Source organism: Salmo trutta, chromosome 24 (assembly GCF_901001165.1).
Source record: "Salmo trutta chromosome 24, fSalTru1.1, whole genome shotgun sequence".
In the NCBI taxonomy this organism is placed as follows: domain Eukaryota; kingdom Metazoa; phylum Chordata; class Actinopteri; order Salmoniformes; family Salmonidae; genus Salmo; species Salmo trutta.
This window is the reverse complement of record NC_042980.1, coordinates 18,045,975-18,065,362: the sequence shown is the minus strand read 5'-3', so window position 1 is coordinate 18,065,362 and position 19,388 is coordinate 18,045,975. Positions and strand designations below refer to the sequence as shown.

Below are 19,388 nucleotides of genomic sequence, written 5' to 3'. Positions count from 1 at the left end.
GAGGGGGAGAGAGAGAGAGAGAGAGGAAAGAGAGCGAGAGCGAGCAGCCCAGATAATCTCCTCGATTGATGCTGCTCACAGTTTGTTGCATTTCATTCTCTTACATTTTTACTATCTCTGCCCTCACTTTTTTTGTGCTCATCATTGGTTGCAGATTGTTAATCTGTGTGTGGCCTGGATAGGCGTTCATCCTCAGATTACAGGACTGTCTTATTGCAGGCAATGGCCTGGGCGGCCAGGCCAGGCCGATGGGATCAGATCAGCCCCACCAGAGGACAGGACAGCTGTTTTACAGGTGAAGATGGCTTCGTGCCACAGTAGTGATGATAATAACCAGCGGGAGAGAAGAGCATAGCAGGGCGGAGGCTAAATCTCTGCTACCAGGGGCTTTAACTCCGTCTAAGGTTCATCAGGATCAGCTTTTACCTCAAGAGGATTGTCCTCCTGGAGTATTTCTGATTGCAAAACAAACAACGCAATCAAGATGTGTAGGTCATGTAGGCACACAGCAGGCAATCGAGAAAAAGAAACACATCGCGGCGGTGTGAGACCCTCAGAATGTTATGGAGTATATGACGCTATTCTTGATTCCTGATTATAGGACACCCTGCGAGAGGGGCTAGCCTAATGTTACTGAGGTGCCTGGGTGTATTGTTTGTTGTTTTTCGGATAATCCCTGTCCAGACGGGCCACTGGTCATTAAGTGCTGACGCACAGATTCGTCCAGTGATGTGCCAACAGAGTCTATCAGTATTGACCTCTACCCATCCTGCTCTGGGCTTTCCCCTGGCATGGCCTCAGGCCGCCAACCTGACCTCAACCAACACTCAGGACTGACTGACATAGGACCAGGAAATAGAAGTTAAAAACAGGGGTGTGAGCTGATTGACTCGCTTATTTTTTGTGTTGTAAGGGGCAGTTCTGTTTTTTCAGAGTCATTACTACAATGTGTTGTTTGTCATGCTATATGGCCATTCTTCAGCATTTGTGAGTCTGAACCTAGAGGCATTATACTCCAGTGAGACGATGTCATGTGGGGCCGGTACATTGTAGTAGGCAGCAGGCACTGAAGGATATGTATTTGTGTGTGAAGATGCAGCCTGTTGCCGTTCCCAAAGTTAGTTCTATTTTAAGAAATGTCTAACCCTTTGTAGTTCTCCTAGACTTATGATTTGAAAATCACCACTATCTACAGTGGTGCATGTTGTCAGGCCTTTGAATGGAAGAATCTCCTCGGTCCGCTCCATACTGCATGTTGGTCTATCTTCAACAACCAACTCTTTGTCTTTCAAGTGTCCCCTTAATTAGTGCGCAGTCCTTTGGTTTCTGGTGATTGGGCTCATTTCACATTGTGCATTGGAGTAAATAGTATTTGAATTTTAAAACGCACCTCTTGGGTGCAACATAAAGGAGAATATTTAATCATAGATTTCTAAATGAGAGGATCTTATTTTCTTTTGGCTGCTACGTGATACATATTAATGAGGTTTTTCTGGGTAGTACGGAACATACTTTTTACTTGATCATTTTACCCGGCTTCATCTGCATTCGTCTGTGAGGTCACAGGGGTGATAACGCACCACAAAGGACTCGTATAAAGTAAGTGCAGAAAGAGAAAAATAGCGTTAGTCGGAGCTGTAAACTTAGGAGGGAGAATTAAGCGCACGGAAGATGTACCGACCTCGTATCTCTCGAGACCAGACTAGCAGAATACAGGGTAACTGTTGATGTTGGATGATCGCACACCTGATGGGAATGGGATAGTTGGAGGGAAACATCAGTTCAGTTGACTTGAGGGAGTTCTGACTGTAAACTGTACTGTACCTTAGAAAACGTCCTTGATGTGCCTCAGCAGCAGATTAGTGGTGTGTATTGGCAGTGTGGCTGATTTTGTGAAGATGCCACGTAGCCTTTGTTTGTCACTCTCCCTCTAATCAGTGGGATGACAGCTCCCTCCGACTTGGTTGACTGTCGCTGGGGGTTAACGGTCCTCATTAACAGATCTAGGGCATCAGTGGGGAGTCAGGGCTCGCACTGTGATACGCTGCCGAGGTGTGTGTGTGTGTGTGTTTTGAGAGAGAGGTTCTTCCTGATAGTCATATCCCACACATTAATTAACACTCATTTTCCTACAGAGGGGGATGGTAGCCTAGTGCACAGAGCATTATTATCACCGTCTCATTCACTCATTGTCCTCCTCTCTATCTGTAATGGGGGAATAGGGATTCATGCCTCGCATAAGGAGTTAAAAAGGGTAGGAAATAAGGGAATTAGCTTTTACCCACAGGGGAAGCCAATGAATTTGAGAGCTGAGAATGAGAATAAATAAGCTCCTATAATACCTCACCTAAGGAGATCCTGTGGAGGTAGCATTAGGAGGGATCTGTCTGAATGATGCTGCTTTGTAGAAGGCGTTTGACCTTCACACACTATCCACTGTTAGACAAATCCTGCGTCCTTTATCACAAAAATGTTATAGAGTACAGTCGATTATTACAGTTCAGAGATCTGTTGGTGATAAAATACAATGTGTGGTGTTACGAAGGGTATGTATATTGTAGTGCTTTGCTGGGTGTAACTCAAAAGCCTGAAACTTTCAACCATCCATTAATGTGTCGCTTCAGTGTGTAGAGTCATGCATGGCAGCCATTTTACACCAGAATACTCAACACACAGTGATTGTATGTGGAGAGAGGACAGTGATTGTATGTGGAGAGGACAGTGATTGTAAGTGGAGAGAGGACAGTGATTGTATGTGGAGAGAGGACAGTGATTGTAAGTGGAGAGAGGACCGTGATTGTAAGTGGAGAGAGGACAGTGATTGTAAGTGGAGAGGACAGTGATTGTAAGTGGAGAGGACAGTGATTGTATGTGGAGAGAGGACAGTGATTGTAAGTGGAGAGAGGACAGTGATTGTAAGTGGAGAGAGGACCGTGATTGTAAGTGGAGAGAGGACAGTGATTGTAAGTGGAGAGAGGACAGTGATTGTAAGTGGAGAGAGGACAGTGATTGTAAGTGGAGAGAGGACAGTGATTGTAAGTGGAGAGAGGACAGTGATTGTAAGTGGAGAGAGGACAGTGATTCTTTACATCTGAAGCTACTGGGCATGTAATCTTTTCAGTCTCCTGAGGGGGAATAGGCTTTGTCGTGCCCTCTTCACGACTGTCTTGGCATGTTTGAACCATGTTAGTTTGTTGGTGATGTGGACACCAAGAAATTTGAAGCTCTCAACCTGCGCCACTACAGCCACGTCGATGAGAATGGGGGCGTGCTCGGCCCTCCTTTTCCTGTAGTCCACGATCATCTCCTTTGTCTTGATCATGTTGAGGGAGAGGTTGTTATCCTGGCACCACACTGCCAGGTCTCTGACCTCCTCCCTATAGGCTGTCTCATCATTGTCGGTGATCAGGCCTACCACTGTTGTGTTGTCGGCAAACTTAATGATGGCGTTGGAGTCGTGCTTGGCCATGCAGTCATGGGTGAACAGGGAGTTCACCCATTTACCCACAGGGGAAGCCCCCGTGTTGAGGAGCAGAGTGTCAGATGTGTTTTTACCTGCCATACCACCCGGAGACGGCCCGGGACGTTTAGTGAGCGCCATGGTAGGTTTAGTGACCAGAGCGAGCCAGAACCTACATTTTAATGTCACATCCAGGGGACGGCACCCTTTGCAGGTCACTAGCCCTCGGCCTTGAGGGCTCTATTACACCAGACGGAAGAGTGCCCCCTACTGGCGCTCCAACACCACTTCCCAGTTACAACCCTTATAGTCTCAGGTGCGGACCCCCTCACTACAGCTCCAGAGGGAAACCAGCAGAGATATACAGCCATTTACATGTAGTCAACCTTCATTCATTTTCTACAGTTTATGCTAGTGACAAACCATAAATGACAGTGCACCAGTAAGGGCACAAGGCTACTCTCTAAACACATTTGTGTCATCGACCTTCACTGATTCCCTGTTTTGTCATCGCTAAAGGCAGGTGTGAGCTAATGCTAGCTGCTGTTAATGATAATGTGCAGACGCCCCTGTTAGATCAGTTGACTGTACTCCCTGTTCCCTCCTTCAGATTAGCATGGTGAGTGACATGCCACTTGCACAGTATGACATCTGCTCCACAGCTGAACACAGCACCTGTGTTAACTAGAAGCAGGGCCTTCCAGGCACCGAACACATCAAGGATGACTGGCTGCTTCTCTCTCTGAGCCAACAGGGATCTCTGTCTCTCTGTCTGTCAGCTTGTTAAATCCCCCACCTGGCGTACTGCACACCGCATCGATACCGCAGTCAAGTGTCCTCTGGGGAGTGCTATGATCTTTCTCTTTTTCTGGCTGCTGCCTTGCCTTGTGTAACCTGGCCTCTGTGTGTGTGTTTCTGTGTGAATAAATCACAGAGCAGAATGGTACTGAGAGGGGTAAGCCTTTGGACGCCGGGCGCACACCAGAGCAGAGCCTGTCCTGAGCCTGTCCTGTGTGTGTTGTTGTTGTGTGTGTGTGTGTGTGTGTGTGTGTGTGTGTGTACGTAGCACCATCAAGGCCCTGAATTCTGTTTGTGGTTGAAGGGAACACGACAAAGACCCCGAGCTCTTCTTCAAGATGCTGCTGAAGCTGAAAGAGAGAGGCCTGGGCTTTCAACTGTCTGTCCTGGGAGAGACCTTCACTGACGTACCAGGTACACACACACTCATTTTACAAGCAAAGGATTAAGTGGGCTCTGGTTTCGCAATGACACTTGTTTTCAAAGCAGTGGGTGTTTGGTTTCAAAACTTTGAGTTGAAAACTTTGCACAACTTTTCGAAAGGTGAGCGAAAAGCTATACTTTGTTTTTTACGATGTAGCATAAGGTTGTGCACCCAAGGCATACTGTATGTAATTGTTATGGCTTTCAATGTAATTGGTAATTTGACTAAGTGTGGGGTTAAGGTCGTCTGACAGGCCAGTTTTTTTTTAAGCCCTCAGGACAGTGTTTAATTGATCAAATCCGCTCCCCATTAGTAGATGATGATGCTATAATGACTTTAGTACACTCCAATGTATTCACCACTGAGTGTTAAGTAAATTAATACACATTCTGGCCCCATGGCTGGAAGCAAAGACATCCTTACAGGAAACACACTCTCTCATATTGGGATGTAAACTTTTATAGGAGCATAAACAGATGGAAAGAGAGACTGTAAATTTTTCTCATATTTAGTAATTACGTTTATGATTGCTCGGAAGGCAATCGCATTAGAACAATTTTAATCTACTTTGATTTTCTTAATAGGGTCACGGTATTGATTATGTTCACCCCTCACCTGTTTCTCCCGATCTCATGTTGTATATCATTTTTAGTCCAAAGTTTATGCCTCAGCTTCAGTTCTGACCTCTGTTTTTCAAAGGATTTTCCCTCTGTTTTCCTGGATTCAGTCCATTCCCTGTTTCACTGAGCTGTTCTCCAAACACTTTTTGGTCACTGAAACATCTTCCTGATGTCATCACTATTTTGGGAATGCACAGCAGCATGGAACTCATTATGAATCCAGAATGTCACGGACAGATGGCTTTTCAATGACATGCATTTTGTTGCATTATTTCATTTAATTTATCCTCCGTTTAACTCAAGTCCTTTATGTGGGAATCTAATCGGTTATAAAGAGTTGGCGAAACGAGCAACTGGACAAAGTCAATCAGTCCACTCTGGCATTTTACTCAATCAAATGAAAGCATTCATACAGTAACAGATATGGTTATTGTGAATAATATACATCAGTCTCCCATCCCCCCATTCAGACATCTTTGCAGAGGCCAGAGTGGACCTGAATGACCATGTCCTCCACTGGGGGTTCATGCCCAGTAAAGAGGACTACCTCCGTGTCCTCTGCCAGGCAGACGTGGTGGTCTCCACAGCCAAGCATGAGTTTTTTGGAGTGGCCATGTAAGTAACTCACTCTCCTGGTTGGTTTCTTTTAATATCTACTTAAGACACAACAAAACATGAACTGCTGAAAGAGTGAATGAAAAGTAATTTGCTTGGCTTTCATGTGAAGTAAACATTTGAATTTCACATGTTGTCTACATGAAAAACGTAGTGACAGTTCATTAAATCTAAACTAAAAAGTTCTTATTTCTAGGTGTTTTTACCTCTAGGGAGGTGGAGTCCAAAGTGTATGATGAGACTTGTTACTGTATGAAGCCAAACTTCAGTCACCTGTGCTGTGCGTTTTGAAGGGTTTCATCAGCTCCTGCCTACAGCCAAGGTAGAGCAGGACTGGAGCCAGAGTAGTGCCACTTCAGTAGAGAGGAAGGTTGTGATCTTCCAAAACACCAGCCTGGTGGTGTGTTAATTCTATGGATTGCTTCATGCAGTCAGTGTGGGAATCTATTTTAGAATGATTGGCTGAAAACACGTTAGAAGCTTGGCTGTGCACAATAAGGAAGCCTTGTGTTAATTATGGTTGTGAAAAACACTGTCCTGAGTTTGAGGAAGGGATGTCCCTCTGGGGGAGTCTTATACAATGATGTTTTATACTTCCTTTGATCCTAACCAGGGGGATCTGAGACACACACGACCACCCACGAAGCTCTATTGATAGTAAACCTTGTGGATGCGGTGGTGGTGGAGGCCCTTTGTGTGTGTTTTCGGCAACAGAGAAACGCACATTGAATGGATGAATATCAACACTGGGTTCTGCTAAGAGAGATGCTCAGGTGGATGAGGATGTTAAATGTTTCCTCCAGCTTCCAATCGGCTTCACTCACCTGTTTGAAAGTAAACAAAATAGATATCGGTGCTCGTTGAGTGTTCCATTACAAACCTTTCAAGTTAGCAAGTGATTTAGAATACCTGTTCAATTTCATCAGCTTCACATAGCGTTCAAAACAGGAAAATAGTTAAGGGTTTCTCATTTCCACACTCTGCTTAAGGATAAACAGACATGTAGGCTTCTGAAGAGCATAATAAACAAAAAAGAGCAGTCCAGTCATATTGCCCGACAGAGGTGTCACCAATGTGTTTCATCCTCATTATTGTGGAATTTGGCCCTAATCTGATTAATTATGGTCTGGCGATGTGAGCAGACGCCTATTCATGCCCTGCAGTGAAGAAGTCATTTACCCCAGCCAAATTATCGGCTAATTATATTTGAGATGGAAAGCCTTATAACCATTTGCACGCTTACACATTACGCCACTGAAATGGAACTGACCTTAATAATCGGGTTCATAGATTTTGCTGTCATAGACTAGGGGGCTATCATCTTGCTACCTTTAAATTAGCTTGATTAGCCATGCTATTCTTTGGAATGCAGGCAAAGGCAATTAGACTATTAGAAAGCATTAACCACTTTCATACGGTGCCGAAAGGTAGTTTGACTTATTAAACCCCTGTTTCCCAGGAACAAACTGTTGCCTGTCAAACCTACTAGGACGACAGAAGAACAATATTGCCGTTGTTAAATAGTAAGATGCAGCTGATGTTGTAGATAGAATTTCCAACCTGTTCGGGGATATTGGGTACATTTTCGAGTGCAGACTAGTGAATGGCGTCATTGCATACGTGTGAGGATTTCACCCATCATTTTAGTGTTAACGTGAAATTAAACTCCCGAGAATGATGTACTAAAGTGATGGAAAGGAGTGAAATTGAGGTGTCATCAATATTGATGCACATTCTAATTTAAATAGGCAGGTTTCTGCAATGGTCAGTGAGGTTCAGATAAGTTCTGTGAAAGTGGAGGGAAGCTCTATGTACCATACCAACAGGCTTTTCTATCTCTACGTTTATTTCAGGAGATGAACGTTTCACAAATAACTTACTCACATTTGAAAACCATTTGGATGGATTTTAGGTTCTCTCTTTTGTGGGGGTTTTGAACATCCTGTAACATTGCAGATGATGTGAGGTAACAGCGAAAGAGATGCTTTTCTCTCCCCATCGTTTTGAGAATGGGATGAGTTCCACTGCGTTGCTGGGAAATGTGCTATGTCCGGATTCTTTCTTTCCCCAGCTAGTCTGTGGGACTTCATTTATTCTGAACTGTGCATCAAAAGAAACCAATGTCAACAAAGACACAATGGGACCCATTTTGACAACGCTGTTCAGCTCATGCAGTTATTAGGGGCAGATATTGTGTTCACTTTCCAATTTTGGGGACAGAGTAAACCAACTTTTGTCTATCTTTTGAATGACCGGAGAACACTTTTTTCAGCAAATGGATTTCTGAGACAATGATTATGTTATACAACTGGTGCCCAAATGTGTTTCACACTTGTTGTTTTTAAGCCAATACTTTTGACAGGAAGCTAAACTATAAAATGTTATATTGCAGGCTAGAAGCTGTTCATTGTGGCTGCTATCCACTCTGCCCCAATGCTTTGGTGTATCCTGAAATATTCCCAGGTATTACTACACAAATACGCTAATACACCATTCCATTGCAAGATGTTTAATTCTCAAAAAAATGTATTTCTAGAAATGTGTTGTATTTAGATGTTCAAGGTGTAAATCTGAAAAATAAATCACCAAAATAGAACGCTGAAGTCAAAGCTACGATTACTGAGCACAACAAAAAAATCTAATTTACCTGATTCTTAACACCGTAGCTGTGCCTCTTCCTTAAATTAGATTTGCATAAATAATATGAATCTTTAAAAAGAATACTAGTTTAATTATGTAAAACCTGTCCCAGTTCAGTGTAATATGTATTTTTAATTATAAAGAAAGTGCGCTGTATCTAGCCTGTGCTTTGAGGTTTTTCTTTCATGAAAATATGTTTTCCTTTCCTCGCTCTGTCCAACAGAGGAGTATCTGTACTCTACACCTGAGCAGCTTTATAAGAAACTACAGGGACTGTGCAGAAGGCCATACGTGGTGAGGAGACATCACGTTAAGGTAATTAACACTTTGACATGACAGGAACGGGATTAGCTAGCACACGCTTCATTCAGTTCACAATTAATTTCTCTCTTTACGGTTTCTCCTCACCCTTCATCCTGCCTGTGTGCCTTGCTTTCTTCTGTACTGTAAGTTGACAGTTGACACCAGAGCTTAATCCTGCCTTTCATTCTTTCCTCTGTATTGTACTGTAGGTTGACACCAGTTCCTATTCCTGGGCTGCTCGGAAGGAGGACTTCAGGAGTCTGCTGGCATACAAAGAGGACCACCATCCCTGACGGACAGACTACAACTGGGCCCAATGCGAGTCTCCGCGGATCTGCTCAGAAGTGGGCACACTTAGTTCACTCGATTAGTGGCAGAATGAGATGGATTTAAAGGTTGATGGAAAGTCTGCTGCGTAACGAGGGAGGGAGAGTCTCAAGGGCTGTCGTCATAGCTGCCTGACATGGAGCCACGGGCTACAAACCTGTGGTGGCCTCAGACAGCCTGTCCCCACCACCTCTCTCTCTCCACTCAGCTCCACTCTGCTCAAATCAAAGCCATGCCTTTGAGACATTGTGCCTGTTGTAAACGTCCCCATCTTCATGTGCGAGAGGGAGAGGTCTTTTATGTCTGTGGTTTGAATTTGAAATAAAGAGAAAAGAACGCGTAAACTCTTTCAAAGGTTTCTCAAAGGCGGTGCCACCTCATATATCCGGTTGTGTTCATTTTTATCCTGTGCTGGAGAGGACCTGGAGCTGGAATTGCTCCCCACCCCACGACTCCCGACAGAGTGGCAGCCAAGTTGTGGCTTGAAATGCTGTTCTCTGCCTCCCCACCTGGGTTGCCAGGGGCCTCATTTATAAATTGTGCGTACGTACAAAATATACCCCAAAATGTGCGTGCGCCAGTTCACACAAAACTTGGCATTTATAAAAAACGTGACAATTTGCTCACCTCCCCGCAACTTTTAGACGATGCGTACGCACATCTCTGCTAGTGTATGAAATATTATATTGCAATCTGGCAAGTAAGTATTTTGTCCAAATGGGGGATATGATGACAAGCTTAATCATAATAAACAAATTAAAAAGAATGCAGCCATTTCCAATTCAAGTGGAACTGACAGCATTTTAGCAACATTAAATCTTATTAAAATATACACCCCAGGAAGAATGACACTTCGTTTTACATTATCGGACAAGCAAGCACTTAGATATGGTCATTTTCACGTTTTCACGTATACATACTTCCCAAACATTCTAAAGCATTTGTAAACATTCAATAGCGATATAGAGTGGGAAAGCAGCTGTGCATTTGGACAATTAATAGACACTGCAGTAAATCAAACCTAATAAAAATATCTGTCTCGTCCAGGACTAGAGTCTACGCAGACCGGTGTGGTACACCGATCAGGTACACTAGGTCTATATGCCAACAAGCCATTTGCCACAAGGGCCTGCCATCATTCACTTTGAACTGGACTGCATGTTTACAGGCAGTTGCAACAGATCATTAGAACGTTTAGATCATTAGAACGCATTAGGCAAAAGCCACAAAATACAGTTGAACGGATTTCTGCAAATATGTACAGTTGAAGTCGGAAGTTTACATACACCTTAGCCTAATACATTTAAACTCAGTTTCACAATTCCTGACATTTAATCCTAGTGAAAATTCTCTGTTTTAGGTCAGTTAGGATCACCACTTTATTTTAAGAATGTGAAACAGAATAATATTAGAGAGAATGATTTATTTCAGCTTTTATTTCTTTCATCACATTCCCAGTGCGTCAGAAGTTTACATACACTCAATTAGTATTTGGTAGCATTGCCTTTAAATTGTTTAACCTGGGTCAAATGTTTCGGGTAGCCTTCCACAAGCTTCCCACAATAAGTTGGGTGAATTTTGGCCCATTCCTCCATACAGAGCTGGTGTAACTGAGTCAGGTTTGTAGGCCTCCTTGCTCACACATGCTTTTTTAGTTCTGACCACACATTTTCTATAGGATTGAGGTCAGGGCTTTGTGATACCTTGACATTGTTGTCCTTAAGCCATTTTGCCACAACTTACGCAAACCGTAGTCTGGCTTTTTTATGGTGGTTTTGGAGCAGTGGCTTCTTCCTTGCTGAGCGGCCTTTCATTTTATGTCGATATAGGTTATGTTGATATCGTTTTACTGTGGATATAGATACTTCTGTACCTGTTTCCTCCAGCTTTGCTAGCTAGCTAGCTATGCTGAACGACTGTTATCCAGTTAGCATATATCTTGCATTCGCTAAATCACTCTGGCTAGCTATGTACTCTGAAATCTTGTCTGAGTGTGCCAGAGCACAGAAAAACAAACGTGCAAGACCCACTGAATATGACCGTGTAAGTAATCGTAGGTAAAAAAAGTAATAGTCACGTATGCTCTATATAACATGTAAACAGCCTAACCAGCTCTGCTCGGGCGAGTAAAATGGTGAGTGAGGTGTTCTCTCATTTGTGTCTGGAAGTAGCTAGCAAGCTAGGCAACTTTAGCCAGTTAGCTTGGGTGCTCAGTTGGGACATTGGCAGACAAGCTACCGAAGGACGAGCAGGCTATTCCCCATCGTTTATCATTGCAATTTTGATGGCCAACTAGCTGAAAAAGTGTGAGAGGGTTTATCGAAATGCTCCTTTGTTAGATTTTAGCTCATGTTGCTCTGGCTAGCATTAGTTGTTGATCTTGTTGATGTGCATATACAGTACCAGTCAAAAGTTTGGACAGACAGGGTTTTTCTTTATATTTACTATTTTCTACATTGTAGAATAATAGTAAAGAAATCAAAATGATGCAATAGCACATAAAGAATCATGTAGTAACCAAAAAAAGCGTTATTTTAGAGATTTTTCAAAGTAGCCACCCTTTGCCTTGATGACAGCTTGCACACTCTAGGCATTCCCTCATTCAGCTTCATGAGATAGTCACCTGGAATGCATTTATATTAACAGGTGTGCCTTGTTTGAGGAATTTATTTCCTTCTTAATGCGTTTGAGCCAATCAGTTGTGCTGTGACAAGGTACATTTACATTTTAGTCATTTAGCAGACGCTCTTATCCAGAGCGACTTACAGTAGTGAATGCATACATTTAATTTCATACGTATTTTTTTTCTGTGCTGGCCCCCCGTGGGAATCGAACCCACAACCCTGGCGTAGCAAACACCATGCGTTGCAAACACCATGCTCTACCAACTGAGCTACAGGGATGGCCATAGTTGGTATAGCCCTATTTGGTAAAAGGCTAAGATATTATGGCAAGAACAGCTCAAATAAGCAAAGAGAAATGACAGTCCATCATTACTTTAAGACATGAAGGTCAGTCAAAAGGTTAACACTTTTTTGGTTACTACATGATTCCATATATATTATTTCAGTTTTGATGTCTACACTATTATTCTACAATGCAGAAAATAGTACAAATAATTAAAAACCCTTGAATGAGTAGGTGTGTCCAAACTTTTGACTGGTACCGTAGGGAAAGATAGCCTACCTTTTTATATTTTTTTGGTCAATAGGACTGTAAACTTCCCAAATGTAAGAGGATTCCCGTTGTATTTAGCTACAGTTGAAGTCAGAAGTTTACATACACTTAGGTTGGAGTCACTAAAACTCGTTTTTCAACCACTCCACAAATTTCTTGTTAACAAACTATAGTTTTGGCAAGTCGGTTAGGACATCTACATTGTGCATGACACAAGAAAAGCAATACCAGGGGAAAATTTGCGACCATGACCTCTCCAATGACACCGCGTCCTCCTAGCAGCTATCTAGCTATCTAGCTAACGTTAGGCTCTGTGTTTTTAGCTTGCTACATAAATAGATACGCTAGCATATTAGCCATGTTATGACTGACTTGTGATCATTGACCTTGCTAGTTTGATTGTATTGACATTCCCAGCCTTAGTTACATTCGCCCGTTTTTTGTCAAAATATTGAGTAATTGAAACTGAAACGGTGCATCCTGAATGGAGGCAGCAAACAATGTACCAGGCCAGCTGTGATTTACAACCATAAAGTTATACATTTCTAGGTAGTCCAAAAAATATTAGTGAATTCTATTAATCATGCATTGAACTGATCTATTCTGCCAACAATGCCTTAGTGTACGTCATGGAATGTTGAGTCAAATAGAACCTATATTTAAAACCGCTTATGAAGTTGGTTTTGTAGCATAAACTGGGAATTAGATATTTTTGACTGATATGATTGTCTGTGTCGTATCTGCAAAGTAGTTAAAATGCTGTCAGTTCCACTTTAACGAGAAGAGAACATCTGTGTTTTATTTTTAGAATCTAAAATATAGACATAGGAATCTTTTTCCTATTTATTTTATTTCCATAACCATTGCAGAATAAATTCCTCACCTTTTCTGAACAAAAATATAAACACAACATGCAGCAATTTCAAGGATTTTACTGAGTTACAGTTCATACAGTAAAATGTGGAGGTCCTGGGCTGGCATCGTTACTACACATGGTCTGCGGTTGGACATACTGCCAAATTCTCTAAAATTACGTTGGAGGTGGCTTATGGTAGAGACATTAACATTCAATGCTCGCAACAGCTCTGGTGGACATTCCTGCAGTCAGCATGCCAATTACTCGCTCCCTCAACTTAAGACATCTGGCATTGTATCCACTCACTACTACTACTGTAAGTCGCTCTGGATAAGAGCGCCTTCAAAATGACTAAAATAAAAAAAATATATGATAAAACTGAACATTTTAGAGTATGTGGCCTTTTATTGTCCCCAGCATAATATGCACCTGTGTAATGATCATGCTGTTTAATAACCTTCTTCATATGCCACACCTGTCAGGTGGATGAATTATCTTGGCAAGTGAGAAATGCTCACTAACAGGGATGTAAACAAATGTTGAGAGAAATATGCTTTTTGTGCGTATGAAACATTTCTGGGATCTTATTTCAGCTCATGAAACATGGGACCAACACTTTACATGTTGAGTTTATATTTTTGTTCAGTGTAAATTGTTTTGAATGTACTGTACAATTAATCTTAGACACTTGCTATAGGCAGCATGCATGCTTATTCTGCCATATTTAACGGTTGTAAATGAGGCCCCGGGAGACTGTTTTGAAGTACCTAAACAGACTTGGGCTGACTTGGGCTAGGTACTTGTCTGCTGGTATCAATGCAGGTCTCTCTGTCTACGCTCTGTCTTCTAAAGTTCTACAAATAAACATTGTTTTCTATTGTTTTGTAGAATACAGTGTTTTGTTTTGAGAATGTTCAACATATTACAATACTAGAATCCATATCTGACAAGCAAATAACTTTGGTACATGCATTTTCAGGTGGAGCTCTCAAAATGTGTCATGCCCAGACTGCCAGTACTAACACTGCAATCATGTAATGCCATGGTTTAAATAATTGTTCAGCCCCTTTAGAGAATACCTTACAACTATGTGTTCAAGGTAGAACAGACACTTTCATTAGCGGAGGGTGAAAAGGTTAAACGTTAACCATATCATCAGGAATTAACCATATAGGCCTAACCGCAGCATTGTTTGGCCTCCTTCCCCTTTTCAATCTCTTCCCCCTATTCAAAGCATGTTCCCCTTTAGTGTTGCTAGCAGCAACCTGAATCCCTTGCCTTCTTATGTACCCTTGATCTTTTATGGAGTAAAAGGAGGCCAAGAAAACAGAATTAATCAAACGGGCTCACACGACACCGAGGAGGAAAAGATGTTTTAAACCGATAGAGTTAATATTTGAATTAAACCTTTTCATTATGCACACGTACTTTAGGGCTGCTGTGTTGTAGGGCTAGGCTGCATAGGGACTGGAGAGGAGCCCATCGTGGTTATTAATGGACTTTGAGGTAACACAGGCCTCAGGGTGCATCATCAAACTGTCCACCCACACGACTGAGCGCGACACTCGGCTCTAGCCCCGGGCATACCTACCCACAATCCCCTTCCAATGCATTTTACGTTCTCAAAGATGATATAAAAGGAAGAGGGGGTGGAGGGGCTTCGGGACCCCTCCTCTCCTGCCCCCCCCCCCCCCCCCAAACCCCTCTGGTCCCCCACCTTCAGCCAGCACAGAGAGTGGCTCACAGAGGTTTTGTATGCAGCTAATGTGTGAGTAGGAGTGGTGAGTACACAGGGGGCCCTCAGCATGGTGGCTGTATTTTCTATTGACATAATGCGTAGGGTATTATCAAGTACCATGGTAGTCGATGGGTTACTAGGAGATAATGACGTCTTTGATGCTTTGAATCTCATTCAAATCCTAGATTGCCCAGTTTGGAGCCCTGTTGTAGTCCCTTGGGATCCGTTTGTTTGGTGTATGCCGTATTGGTATCGTTTGTGACAAGAAAAGTAATCCATTTGGGCTTCACACACATCTCCATAAAGCAATTGACCTGATATTTGTCCCAATCCTACCCATGATGACACCCTCTCATTTCCAATATTCAGCTCTGTAGAGAGCGGAACATAATGCAATGTGGATCCGTCGGTATCATAAACTAAATGGCCACTAAACACGACATGACACATCACTGCAATTTACCGCTAACACATATTCAATCCGTACAACTAGAAAAATGGCATTCCATGTTTTAAACACTGAACAATTTTGCCCTGTGGTTATGCTCTTCCACCTGGTAGTCACAGGGAGAAATGGGAGAATTAATGCAATCTCTCGCGCTAAGCAAAGTGTGTCAGACTGACTCTGCTGTTCATGTCATAGCGCGGTATTGTAGAGGCAACAAACAGCACAGCCCACTCAGATTGTCAACAATAGTACAGTTAGAACAGAATTGAAATCAAGACTGCTGAACATAATAAACATGTACTGTTGTGTAGACAGTATTAAAGACTGGCTGCATGTACTGTTGTGTAGACAGCATTAAAGACTGGCTGCATGCACTGTTGTGTAGACAGTATTAAAGACTGGCTGCATGTACTGTTGTGTAGACAGTATTAAAGACTGGCTGCATTGGATATTGAGAATGAAGAGATTCTTTGTTTGAAAATGTATGAAGATTAGTCTTCAAATTTAACCAAAAAGTAGATGCATTTGGTCACAGGTGGAAAGCTATCTTTCCTTACTCCTCCACTTATTGTATAAGGTATTATTACTATGACATTTGAATAGATGTCACTCCTCTTTACAGACCAATTGGGAGAGACAATAGGATAACCAACAGTTATGAAGCTATGAATCACTGCGTGCCTCTGATAGAACAGTTAAAGTCATGGCAGAGATTAGGTAATATTGTTACATCTTAGTTTATTCTGTGACAACCTTTAGATTGTCCACATCACTCTTACTTTTGTTCCAATATTCACACTGGGATCATCTAGCATCCTTCCATCGGTGGATTCATTGAGTTACCATTCACTAACACCTGATTTAATATTATCCATAACCATGGACAGGGTTTCTATTCCCTCCTGATTATGAACAACTCCAACCCTAGCTTGATGTCCACATCCCGCTTCAACCCTAACCCTAGCCTCAACCACAACCCTAACCCTAGCTTCATGTCCACATCCCGGTTCAACCCTAACCCTCAACTCCAACCCTAGCTTCATGTCCATAACTTGGTTCAACCCTAATCCTAGAATCAATTACAACCCTATTCTGTCTACTACACATCCACCATTCCTCTACCCATGCCCTCTGTACCATGCTCCTAGTAGCTGTAGACTAGCAGGGCAGCCACAAAAAACCCAGGTCGCGACCTGACGACGCCGTAAAGCCCATAACAATGCCTTCCGTCTACCCCGTCGCAAAATGCCACCCCACTGTAAAAGGTTTTATAGCAGAGTCCATAAAACACTGAATGCATTAAACGTTTTCATTGGCCTGTTAAGACACGTTGCTTTGAACAGTTGGTGTCGTGTGTACTGCATGTGTGTGTTTACTGTATGAGTTGTGTGTTCTGAAAGTGTGTGTGTGTGTTTGATTTGTACATGACTGTTGATCTAGGACTGTGTTACTCAAAAACAGCCGACTTGTGACCACTTTCCCCGTTTTGATTTAGGAAAATTCGGAATATCCCAATTTAAGTCGGACGGAAACATGAATGAGATGTGTTTGTTTGCCCCTCCCTTTATTTTGATAATCTACCATATTTGTTATTAGTTTCTGATAAGAGCAGAATCATTAAATCCCTTTTATAGCCAGGTTACAGTATATTTCCAGAGATGACCGTTTTATGGAGTTGACTTTGTGATAAAGGTAAAGAAGGAAAAGGCTATACAACCTAACCCATGAGAATCAACGTACCGTGATCTCTCGCTGTGTCTTGGTGTTACATTTGGAGTCTGTTGTCACTCCCTATCCTATCCCCTCCACTCATGCGTACAGCCAAGTGAGAATAATTCTCTCCCTGGTAATTAAAGTATTTTATTTTTGCCACGGGTCAAATAAAGGGAAACAGTTCATTCCTTAACGTGTAGGTCGACTAGATTGTTGCCGGAGGTTCTGAATGACTAGATTGTGGCCCTGAGCACAGGGCTTGTTTACTCTTCTTAGCCTCACAATGAAATATACTTCCATACATCCATGAACTAGTGCGATATCATTTTTCCTCATGTCTAAGGCTGATGCCATGTTTCAAGAAATAACTGAGTCCTGCAGATAGTTTCACTATATGACGGACGGTATTATTGTGAATATTAAAATTAGAATTCACTTTTTTTGTAAAAAGAAACTCTTTAGAGAGATGGAAGACAGAGAAAAAGGCTCTGCTATTTGAATTTGAAAGTAAGAAAATGTTGGTTTGGGGCATTTTGAAACTGGTGGATTATCAACAAAGAACAGCAACATTAATTTCACGCATCAGAAAAAAGCCTGGTTCCGTCCTCTTGGTTCTGAGGCTGTCTGATTCTAGACTGAAACAACACCTCCAGCATGGAATGACAAACTCAAAGAAAGACAAAAACAAAGACTGGTCTGGGGAAATGTGTTTATGCAAATGTACATGTGCACATGTGGATATGGATAAGGCACAACTGTTTTCCTCATTACATCTGATATAGGTTTCTATTTGGGAAAGACCTGTTATTCCACTCTGGAGACTGAGTGAGATGCTGGATAAAGATGTTGATCATCTCTCCAATGGCTTTATTAACTGTCAAGGTCTTTGAAAATAATCTATTTCCTACATGCAAACCGTCAGTTATTAATCAGGTATTTTCTGAAACATTGCAGGCTAAGTGCTAATTATGCAGTAATAACCTATGAATAATAACCACCGTTTAATATCATTTAATATCAGGCAGTTGGGAATAATGATTTGTGAATTGAATACACTGAACAAAAATATAAATGCAATGTAAAGTTTTGGTCCCGTGTTTCATGAGCTGAAATAAAAGATCCCAGACTTTTTTTCCATACATACAAAAAGCTTATTTGTCTCATTCTGCACAAATTTGTTTACATCCCTGTTAGTGAGAATTTCTCTTTTGCCAAGATAATCCATCCACCTGATCAAGAATCTGATTAAACAGCATGATCATTACACAGGTGCACCTTGTGTTGGGGACAATAAAAGTCCACTCTAAAATGTGCAGTTTTGTCACACAGCACAATGGCAAATAGGTCTCAAGTTTTGAGGGAGCATGCAATTGACATGCTGACTGCACCAGAGCTGTTGCCGTTGGGTTAAGGAATGGGCAAGCATAAGCTATGGACAACGAACACAATTGCATTTTATCGGTGGCATTTTGACAAAATCCTGAGGCCCGTTGTCGTGCCATTCATCCGCTGCCATCACCTCATGTTTCAGCATGATAATGCATGGCCCATGTCGCAAAGCTCTGTACACAATTCCTGGAATCTGAAAATGTCCCAGTTGTTCCATAGCCTGCATATTCACCAGACATGTCACCCATTGAGCATGTTTGGGACGCTCTGGATCGACGTGTACAACAGCATGTTCCAATTCCCGCCAATATCCAGCAATTTTGCACAGCCATTGAAGAGGAGTGGGACAACATGCCACAGGCCACAATCAACAGCCTGATCAAATCTATGCGAAGGATATGTGTCGCACTGCGGTGGTCACAACAGATACTGACTGGTTTTCTGATCCATGCCCTACTTTTAAGGTGTCTGTGACCAACAGGGGCAGGGGCACAACTTTTGCTGGTGACGAGGGGCACATGCCCCCCCCCCCCCCATATTCTGAAATTGCATTTTTGTCCCCCATAGTTTTATCATTGCACTGTGTTACAAAACGTGTCTCCGGTGTGCTTTAGGACCATGTAGATGCCTCAGAGCAGTCGGGTAGGCTGTTTTCTGGTTTCAGCTTGCTGGATTTAGGACCGCAGAGACACCACAGAGCAGAAAGGCTGTTTGAAGGCAAAGCTTCTGAAAGGCTGGCGTATAAAACCAGCACAGGAGAGATGAACAGAGGTAGCTGCTGTTTGTGTTGCGCTTTTTCTCTGAGTTGTAAAAGCAAGCAGAGCAGAAACTTGCTACTCTTTAGTTGGCTTATCTAGCTGGCAAGGTAACCACTGTTTGA

The 19,388-nt window shown here is 42.4% G+C and overlaps 1 protein-coding gene across 4 annotated transcripts in view; it reads left to right on the top strand.

Annotated features, from left to right (window-relative positions):
- Window positions 1-9,531, top strand: part of gtdc1 (glycosyltransferase-like domain containing 1) — a 40,135-nt gene extending 30,604 nt beyond the window's left edge. For all 4 annotated transcript variants that reach the window (XM_029711318.1, XM_029711319.1, XM_029711317.1 and 1 more), the window contains 5 exons: window positions 4,563-4,672; window positions 5,773-5,917; window positions 8,310-8,380; window positions 8,781-8,872; window positions 9,070-9,531. In XM_029711318.1, the coding sequence (XP_029567178.1) occupies window positions 4,563-4,672; window positions 5,773-5,917; window positions 8,310-8,380; window positions 8,781-8,872; window positions 9,070-9,153 (502 nt within the window). In that variant the 3' untranslated portion in view covers window positions 9,154-9,531. The remainder of the gene's footprint in view (window positions 1-4,562; window positions 4,673-5,772; window positions 5,918-8,309; window positions 8,381-8,780; window positions 8,873-9,069) is intronic.
- Window positions 9,532-19,388: the final 9,857 nt, after the last annotated feature.